Below are 10,656 nucleotides of genomic sequence, written 5' to 3'. Positions count from 1 at the left end.
GGATCACATAAGCCAGCAGCAAGCGGCAGGTTTCCTATTGGTCTCTATGGTTCGGCAGCGGAACGGTGGCAGCGCTGGCGTAACGCTTGCGTTGAAAAAGCTGACCGTTGAACTTGGTTCAACTTTCAAAGCGCAACGCGAGCCTATTCAATTGTCAGTTAAGGCAAACCGTTTGTGTTACCATAGGAATGAGATAGAACTTATTATGGTCTGAGTGTTGCGTTACGCTTGTCGCTGGCTAATGTGATCCCCACCTAAAGGTATAAAAGCCCCCAAAATACAACCATTCCACAGAGCAATGTCCCTGTGGCCCATATAGAATAATGACTGAGTGGTATTTAGAAACAGAAGCCTCAGCACTTGACGGTCCTACACAAGTAGGGGCTGCTGATCATTCACAGATCCTCCAGGGATGGGGACCACCCATTAAGAGATGAGAGCTAATGTGACTACGTTCCTTTGGTGTAGATATGAGCATATTCATATGTTACTGTATATGTTCCTGCATGTGGCTGTGTGTGTGTGTGTGTGTGTGTGTGTGTACGCATGTACATAATTCTATAACAATCAAGCCCACAGCCAGCAGACAGGAGGGCGGCTGTCATTCACCTTTCATTAGAAACCGACAAATGATTTAAAGCAGGAACATGCGAACACAGACGCACGTGCGCACACACACACACACACACACACAGTATACTTCTCCTCTTGGCCTGACTTCTGAAACATGATTAAAAACCAGCAGCCCGCACTTGCAGAGCCAAACCGCTCCCACAGATGATGGCCAATCGATGCACCTGCAGTTCTCTTTCAGTCGAGTTCACTCGACGTTAACCAATGAGAAGTCATTCTTTGATGTCATCTATCGGAATCAATCCTTTATATAGGCACCGGCCCATGAAAATATCCCTTTAAAGAATGGTTTTGGAGATCGATGACATTATCCGAGATTTTATACCTTTAGGCGGGGATCACATTAGCCAGCGACAAGCGTAACGCAACACTCAGACCATAATAAGTTCTATCTCATTCCTATGGTAACACAAACGGTTTGCCTTAACTGACAATTGAATAGGCTCGCGTTGCGCTTTGAAAGTTGAACCAAGTTCAACGGTCAGCTTTTTCAACGCAAGCGTTACGCCAGCGCTGCCACCGTTCCGCTGCCGAACCATGGAGACCAATAGGAAACCTGCCACTTGCTGCTGGCTTATGTGATCCCCGCCTAATGCTCAGATTGGTCAGCGCAATGATTGTATTTGGGGGGCTTTTATACCTTTAATCTAATTGGACCGTGAAGAGTAACGGTAGGCGAGTGGGAGAGAGATGGAATGGGAACTTGGGCCCGAATTCCTCTGAGCTGTACCATTTAGTCTGCTGAGACTGTCCTGGAACTTGCTGATTTTTCTTTTCTCAATTTAAAGTTAGAAGTTTGGGTTGGTTATTTTCTATGCCGTGAGTTCATCCTCTGCTTGATTCATCTGCTCTTTTCATTTTTCCTCTCCTCTCCATTAGAGAGCCCTCATCCCCCTCTTTTTCCTCGTTCTATACCTCCCTCTCGTCTTGGTGTCCGTGTCAGTGAAGCATCCATGGATGAACAGCAGCCAGCGTCTCCTCACATCGCCCCATTTAACACATACACACACACACACACACACACACACACACACACACACACACACACACACACACACACAGAGAGAGAGAGAGAGAGAGAGAGAGAGAGAGAGAGAGTTGGATGGATGGATGCTAACTTTTGTTTTTTTCTCTCTTTCTGTCTGTTCCAGTGGGCACCCCTTATTACATGTCTCCGGAGAGGATACACGAAAACGGATATAACTTCAAGTCTGACATCTGGTCGCTAGGCTGCCTTCTCTACGAGGTAATGTATAGGGGAAAAAAAGAGACTTCCACCCCCTCACCCTCTAACTCCAACCTTTGTATTTACACACACAGGCATGCATGAGCACTTATGCATTCCTCCACAGGCGTATACGCAATTCTGCGACACACACACTCCCTCTCTCTCTCTCTCTCTCTCTCTCTCTCTCTCTCTCTCTCTCTCTCTCTCTCTCTCTCTCTCGCGCTGTCTCTCACACACACACACACACACACACACACACACACACACACACACACACACACACACGCACACATACTCATGCAAACACGCATCAGACCAGACATATACTAACACACACATACACACACAGTCGTATGCATAGATGAATACACAGCCAGCCACACATATGCATACACATACATATACACACCTACACAGAGGGCGTGTATGGATGTATACAAAATCCACACACACACTCTCACATACACACACAAACATATCTGCATATCTGAGTGGCCACCCTCACCGCAGCCCCCCCCCCCCCCCCCCCCCCCACTGCGAGGGAGCACTGCGCTGCTCCCTCTGCTTTATGAGCTAAAGGTTGGGGGTGTGGTGGAGGTGGGGGTGCGGTGGGGGTAGGTGGATGCTGGTGATGGGGGTGGGGGTGTGCGTGCCGGGGACCTGGAGAGTGTTTGAAGTTGGCGGGGCAAAATTACCCTGACATTTCCATGTGTTTTAGATAACGTAACCCACACCGCCCACCTAACCACCCTCCACCCTCCTCCCTCTACCCCCCAGCCCCTCTGAAACGCCACCGCCAGCTCTGATTACGGGGTGCAAGAGAAGCCCCTGTGGTTCGGCAGCGCTCCCCTCGCCGTGCCTCTCTCTCTCTCTTTCTCTCTCTCATTCTCTCCCTCTCTCTCTCCCTGTCTCTTTCACTCTCTCTTTCACTCTCTCTTTCTTTCTCTCTCTCTCTCACTCTCTCTTTCTCTCTGCCCGCTGTGTCGTCCAGTGCACCGGTGCTTTTATTTTGAAACCTTTTGCCAGAAAGCATTTAGACAGGGAGAAGCTGAGAAAGGTCAGGTGTGTTTTCCTCTCGGAGGGAAGTGGCTGTGGCCTCTCCCTCACTTTATATTCTCTCTCTCTCTTTCTTTCTCTCTCTCTCTCTCTCTCTCTCTCTCTTTCTCTCTCTTTCTCTTTCTTTCTCTCTATCTGTCATCTTCAGTGGTTACTTTTGGCCTAGCTCTCTCTCCTCACCTCTCCCACTGAAAACCACCTCCTATTTTTATGTCTCTTTTTCTCTCCTCATTCTCAGCTTCTGTCTTTTCTTTGCACTGGGTTCTGGCTGCATCTCCCTGACAGTTTGAGATGATGCGCCAAAGTGCTGAACCAAGCATTGCTCCGTCAGACTAGTGCAGAGATGCCAGAGCCTCCCACTGTATGGTGTTGATGCTCTGAGCAGTACAGTACAGCACAGGTTGCATTTGTGTGCTGTTAGGAGAACTGATGTGTGGTTTTGCATCACATGGTGTTTAAGTTTGTGCTTTGCTAGTTGCATGTGTGGCTGCTCATCTTGCTTCCTCATTTGGAAAGACATAGTCATTCTAAGGCACTGTACAGGATGTTAGGTGATCTGGAAAAAAACACTATTGACTGCATTTCTACTATCTGAAGACAGACAGACAGACACCCACACAGAGAAATACACAGGTGACAAGCACATTGTTAGTATTGCATTTCTTTTATTTAGTTAAAAGTGACTTTCTTATATTGCTAGGTTGGGATGTTGGAGGAAATGTGTGTGTGTGTGCGTGTGTATAAAGAGGAGCTTTCCACTGACAGCCACACATCCGTCTCGGAGTGCCCGAGGGCTGCACAAACCCAGCGCCTCCAGTCCAGCCTGCCGCCTCCTGGAGCTAATTAGTTTCCCAGAATGCAGCGGTGTGCGGGGAGGGTTGTGGCGGTGGGCCGGCCGGCATGGCGCGAAGGCGCAGGCACGGGTCAGCCGGGTGCAGCCACGGAGGTAAACGGCGGGCCGCTCGGAGTGATCTCTTAAAGCTTGCTGTCTGCACCCCCCCCACCCCCCTCCCTTCCCTTCCCTTCCCCCTGTGAATGCGGAGAAACACAGGAGAGGGCGGGAAGAGGGAAAGAGAGGAGAGAGAGAGAGAGAGAGAGAGAGAGAGCATCCGACACCTCATTTACTCACATCCACAAGTAGGGTCACAGAACCTGAAAGAAAGCGGAAGAGAGAGATGGAGGGAAAGAGAGAGTAGATTGGTTGGGGCTTGGTGTGGGGAGACTAGAGAGAAAATGGGAGCTCTTATGCCCTCAATACCTAGTGTATACCTAGGCACCTGTTCACAAACACCCTCCTCATTAGGCTTAGCCTTATGGGGACATACACGAATGCGATGACATTACAAAAACTGCATAGATACAGCCATCAATTTTTTATGAAGTCAAATGAAGTTCATCACGTTTGTCTAGAACCATATACACCTGTCTTCTGAAAGAGACAACGTGTTTAAGGAGTGGTGATTTACACCCAAGGGATATTTGCCTGATCGGGGAAACCGATTTTCCGTAGCGTGAAAGTTCACGACTAAGGAGTTCATCTTTTAGAAAAGGTGGCACAGGTGGCGCCATCAAGCACAACGCCATGACGAACAATTTGGTTTGCTTTTTCTACAGTACTCAAAAAGAGAACAATGGCATTATTCATTTGAGAGGCCGACTGAATATTGTCGTACCCCACTATCTCCCCAATCGCTAAAACTGCAAACTTCAACACTGGAGTGAGAAACAACCTTGACTCCATGACGTGCTGTTAAGTTTTCAAACTCCATTGTTCTGGGAGACACCGCTACAACCAACTGAGAAGCTGCGTGCAGGCTCTGATAAATTAAGAGCAACCAATTGATCAGTAGCGTTTAGAACAACTAATAAGCTAAAAAAACACTACCAAAACACGTATAAATACACACAAAAGATAGAAGTCGTAGAAAGCGACAGACGGCAACCATTCACACTCACCACGCACTCACTCCGAGAGAGAGAGAGAGAGAGAGAATATATAAATATCCATCTCCCTCCATCACCTCATCAGGGTTTGGTGTGTATGTGTGTGTGCCTCCATCCTTTGTCTCCTACATTGTGTCTGTTTTGCGCTGATCCTATGTTTGTTTGTTTGTGTGTGTGTGGTGTGTTGCTGTGGTTCTGTCCCCTGTGTGATCCTATGTTTGTGTGTGTCTCTGTTTGTTGGTCCCCTAGCTGATCCAATGTTTATATGTGTTTGGGTGAATGTGCATGCATATGGCAGTACTCCCTTGTTGCACTCTTAAGTTGTGTGTGTGTTTGTGTGTGTGTTTGTGTGTGTGTGCTTCCTTCTGAGCCGGTGTGTGTGTGTGTGTGTGTGTGTGTGTGTGTGTGTGTGTGTGTGTGTGGCTGTGTCAACACCTGCCCTTTCCTCTGTGTGTTTGTGTGTGTGTGTTGGGCTGGGCTCCTTGTGTGTTTTGAGAGCTCCCCGAGGTGTGTGTGCGTCTGCTCTGATTAGGAAGAGCTCTTTGAGAAGCTTCCAGTGTGTGAGCAAGTGCTGTCCATTCTCAATTGCTGAATGGCTAATTTGAAGACCAGTTTCCATACTCTATTGATCTGTATCGATCCTCTGGTTTGTGTGTTTGTGTGTATGTTTGTTTACCTGTGCTTGTGTTTATATGTGTTTTCTTTGTGTGAGTGTTTGTTTGTGTATCTTGTTTTGTGTGTGTGTCTAGGTGTATGTGGAAGCTATGTGCCTATGTGTGTGGATGGCTCACTCTGTGTGTATTCATGTATTGCATATTCTATAAATGTGTGTGTGTGTGTGTGTGTGAGAGAGAGAGAGAGAGAGAGAGAGTGTGCGTGTTTGTTTGTGTGTGTGTGATTCTCTGTCTGTCCTGTGTTTTGTGTATTTGTATGCGTGTGTGTGTGTGTGTGTGTGTGTGTGTGTGTGTGTGTGTGTGTGTGTTTGTGTGTGCCAGTCCATGAATCTTTCAGTGGATGCAGCCTGCAGGCTTTGTGGGGGTTGTGGTGGTGCTCAGGAGCAGAGAGGCTCATCGATACCTGTGTACTGCACCGCACCTCACCCCACCACCACGCTATGCCCGCATCTCGCATTCCTTTTGATGCCAGACACCCGCCCTTCGTTTAGGGACGCCCTCGTCACCTCGACCTCCCCACGACCCCCGCTACAGCGCAGGGGCCCGCAGCGGCCTCACAGGTGAGGGGTCATCTCCCCGCTGATGACCGGCAGTGTGCGGACCACGTGCCCTCTGTCCCACTCCAGCCTCGTCAACAACCGGGGAAGCTCATGCCGAGTGTGTTTGTGTACGTTCCTGCTGTGCACAGGTGTATGCTTGCTTGTTTGTTTTTGTGGATGTGTGTGTGTGTGTGTGTGCGTGCATGTGTTTGAGAGTGTGTGCATGTTCCCATTCAGACTACACGTACGTACACCTTTGTCTTTGTGCCTATTTAGTGTATGTTTGTATGCAATGATGCTGCATACGTGTGTGTGTGTGTGTGTGTGTGTGTGTGTGTGTGTGTGTGTGTGTGTGTGTGTGTGTGTGTGTGTGTGTGTGTGTGTGTGTGTGTGTGTGTTTGTGTTGCTGCATATACATAGATAGATAGATAGATAGATAGATAGATAGATACTGTATTGATCCCGAAGGGGAAATTCAAGTATGCTTGTTTATGTGTATGGCTCTTCAGACACGTGTATTCCACTGATGGGGTCGGGAGGCGGGTTAGTTGGTGTCGTGTAGGTAGTGGTAGCGGAGCTGTTTTTGTGATTAGGGTAGAGGTGGTGGTAGTGGTACTCCTGGAGCTGTTGTTCAGAGGCCCTCACTAGCCTCTGGTCTAAACATCAGAGTCCTGTTAGCTTAGCAGCGCTCAGCCTCAAAGCCCCAGCATGAGCTCACATAACACACCTATTACATGACATCACCCTTCCTGCCAGACGTCCACCAAAGCCCGACATCTCTATTGCCCACCACCGCCCCCCCCCCCCCCCCCCCCCCATCGCTCTCATAGTCTCTCGATCCTTCTAAAGATCTCTCTCTGTCTGTCTTTTTCTTTGTCTACTTTCTCCCTCCTTCGATCTCTCAGAAGTTTTTTTTATTGTTTGGGATAAAGATTTCTACCTCCTCCTCCTCCTCTTCCTCCTCCTCCTCCTCCCCCCATCTTTGCTGCCAATGCTTGCCTCTCCTCCTGCCAGTAACTTTTCCGGAGACAGAACGCAGGCAGCAGGGGACACGCATGCAGACAGACGCGTGTACACAAAACTGCTCAGATGCAAAAAAGAAAAAGACACTCAGAGACACACTCATGCACGGACACTTACAGTCAGTGGGAGTCAGTGAGACGGTGACTCGTGCATACTTATGGGATACACACAGTTACTGACATACACAGAGACACGCACACACACATATACACACATTTTAGATGCTCACAGACACCGTACTTATTCTCTCTCGCACATGCACACACATACGCACATTAACAGACTTTCACAGACACGCACATTCACAGACATACACACGCCTACATTCACAGACACACATTCACACTCCACATCTTTGCTCTCGGTTTGTCACACACAGAGTTCATGGCTTATTGTCACGGTCAGGGACAGTGCGATGGGGGGATGATCAGGAGGTTTGCACACGGAGCAGGAGGACAGCAGGGCTAAGGGAAGGCAGCCAGGCCTGACCACACAGTTTCCATCCAGTGGACACGTTGCTCCCACCCTGCCCTGCCTCATGCGCCAACATGATCCCTTCTCCACCTTTACCTCTCATTTTCTTTCTCTCTCTTTCTCCCCCCCCTCTCTCCCCCCTCTCATTCTCTCTCTCTCTCTCTCCCCCCCCCCTCTCATTCTCTCTCTCTCTACCCCTCTCATTCTCTCTCTCTCTCTCTCTCTCTCTCCCCCCCCCCCCTTTTCTCTCTCCCCCCTCTCATTCTCTCCCTCTCTCTCTCTCTCTCTCTCTCTCTCTCTCTCTCTCTCTATATATATATATATATATATTTGTGTGTGTGTGTCACCCTAGTCTACTCCGGTCTACTTTCCATATCTGCTGTACATGTGTGTGTGTGTATATATATATATATATATATATATATATATATATATATATATATATATATATATATATATATATATATATATATGTGTGTGTCACTGTAGTCTACTCAGGTTGTATTACTTTCCATGTCTGTCGTATTTCCACTCTTCTAACATCTCCTTTCTGTTTGCTCTCTCTTGCCCCCCCTCTCCTCCCTCTCTGGTGCATATTAGAGGCAGGCAGTGGGTACATGTTGTGTGGGTTGCGATCTGCTCCCCAGACCTGGGCTGCCGGCCTTTGATGTGCTCTTAAAGCCGGCCCTAATAGCTGACTTTGGGGGGTGTCTGAGGGATTTATCCGGACATAAATCTGAGCTGGATCTCCCTCGGATGGGCCCAGGCCTGCCTGCATAGCTCGCTCCTCTTCCTCCTCCTCCTCCTCCTCCATCGCCTCCTCCTCCTCTCTTAAGTACAGGCCCCATACACTCTTAAAAAGTTTTACAGTTAGTTAAGTCATGCTCTCGCTCTGTGTGACGACACCCTCCCACACACTGTACTGTCAAACTCAGACCAGAGGTCTTCGTCTCGCTCTCATCCTTTTTTATTTTCTTCATCTCTCTATTTCCCCTCTGTCTCTTTCTTTCTCTGTTTCTCTGTTTCTCTTGGTCATGCATGGAAGCCAGCAAGTGTGCACGCAGGCAAGCCCGCACGCACGCACGCACGCACGCACGCACGCACGCACGCACGCACGCACGCACGCACGCACGCACGCACGCACGCACGCACGCACGCACGCACGCACGCGACACAGTCATGCAAAACAAGAGAGACACAGAAAAACCGAGAGAGGGAGAGAGAGAATCCCTCTGTCTTTTTACAGCCACATGGTTTGAATGTTGTTTGCCATCACGTGCCAGGCTGGGGCATTGAAGTCGAGCAGTGTGTCCCTAATCAGAAAAGGGGGGTGCGGTCGGGGGATGGCGGCATCGCAACTCTGAGAGGGGAACTCTGGGAACTCTGAATGCCGAAGTTGGTATTCATTTTTATTCATTTCAGACAGCTGGAATTATGGGCAGCCTCCGTCATTAATTCAAGATTGAACACAAGCAGTAACTCTCCCGGACTCCCCCGCACACACAAAAACACACACATTCACATTATGGCTCTTCTAAGCTGAAATGCAATCTATAGGGCAACTGCAAATGTAGCAGCTTCTTAACGGAACCTCACTGACCAGCACTTCCTCGATTTCCCTCCACGAATTTACTGTGCGGTTTGCACATTGCAGAGGAAGTTTCAACATTCCTTATTTTCAAACTTCTTTCATCAACCTCTCCTCAGATTGCTTCATCTTGGCTGGACATTTCTGTGGTTTTGTGTGTGTGTGTGTGTGTGTGTGTTTGTGTATGTGTATCTGTACGTATGTACTGTATGCATGCTTTTGTGTGTGTTTATGGACTCTATGAGCAATCTCCCCTGGCAATCTTGCCTTTCTATATAATATAATATAATATAATATAATACGAATATAGAATAGAGACGTACGTGGTCACTCTATGCAGATTGTTGGGCAGCTCCACGTAACCTGTGTGGAGAACCACCACAAGATTAGGTTACCCACAATTCACTGGTGTTTTACTTGGTTTCATGCTCTTCCATGGTCTTTCCTTGGACTCATGCCTGTCTCCCTCACACACACATACTCACACGCACCATTACATTCTAGCACAGCATTAGTTTCAATAAGTCATAGGTTATGTAGACGCTCATGCAGCAGAACTTGAGCCCTGTGAGAAGAGTATCCCTCTCATACAGGGACGTGAGTGACTCCACCAGAGGACCACGAGCTGTAAGCGCTAGGGCTAGTGGTGGTGCTACACTGGGCACCAGTTGTGGGAAACCCAGAACATCAAAAACATCAAAGAGCCGGCAGAGGTAAACAGCTTGGAAGCCTGTTTTGGGGATGGACTTTTGGCATCAGTAAAACAAGCGCATTTGGTTTTGAAGGAGCTTCGTCAGTGGTGTTGCCCATCGGTTTGGCCCTAAACAAACGCTGCCTGGTGTAGGAGCTTCCTCTGGGTGTTTCTCTCTGTCATGCCTCATCAAGAGCGGGTTAAGTTTTGCGGAGTCAGCGGAAAAAAGCACTCAAAGCTTGGCTAGCTAACTCCATTTGTAGGACTTGAAAATTTGCTGTGATTTTTTTGCATGTGTTGTGATAGTTTGGGATGTATGGGTTCAGTGGTGCAGTCATGTACGCGTATGTGCATGTATTTATTTATTTAATTATTTCTTTAATTTCACAGCCTCAGTGGACACCAGTGGTTGTGTGTCTTTGTGTGTGTGTCGTTGCATCTTGCGTGTGCGTGTGTATTTTTGCCGTTGTGTCTAAAAGCAGGAGGAGGTGATTGCTGAAGCCTGCCATCCTCAGGAGTTAATATTGTGCCACATGCCAGGGATGCTGTAAAATGACATGCTTTTTTTTCACATTTACCATCCCAGGATAAACTCACAGATAAACAAACTCTTTTTTTCAAAACAAACTTGAGTTTTCTTTTCACTTTTGACATTTTGATATTTTTTAATAATAATTCAGAAAGATTGGGTTTCGTCTCTCTCTCTTTTTTCCAGATAGCAGCCTAAATAACATTTCTTTGCATTACAACTTAACATAACAATCATTGCAACTTAAAATGGCAAAATAGAAAATTGTTGTTCCACG

The 10,656-nt window shown here is 47.8% G+C and overlaps 1 protein-coding gene across 1 annotated transcript in view; it reads left to right on the top strand.

Annotated features, from left to right (window-relative positions):
* Nucleotides 1-10,656, top strand: part of nek7 (NIMA-related kinase 7) — a gene marked incomplete in the record, with an annotated part of 54,348 nt that overhangs the window by 29,876 nt on the left and 13,816 nt on the right. The window contains 1 exon segment of the mRNA XM_076278906.1: nt 1,785-1,879. Coding sequence (XP_076135021.1) covers nt 1,785-1,879 — 95 coding nt within the window.

This window comes from Alosa pseudoharengus, unplaced genomic scaffold (genome assembly GCF_046254945.1).
Source record: "Alosa pseudoharengus isolate Yale_2024_CS ecotype anadromous, Long Island Sound unplaced genomic scaffold, YU_APseudo_1.1 YU_APseudo_1.1_scf_11, whole genome shotgun sequence".
NCBI classification, from domain to species: Eukaryota; Metazoa; Chordata; class Actinopteri; order Clupeiformes; family Clupeidae; genus Alosa; species Alosa pseudoharengus.
This window is presented reverse-complemented; position numbering and strand designations above follow the sequence as displayed.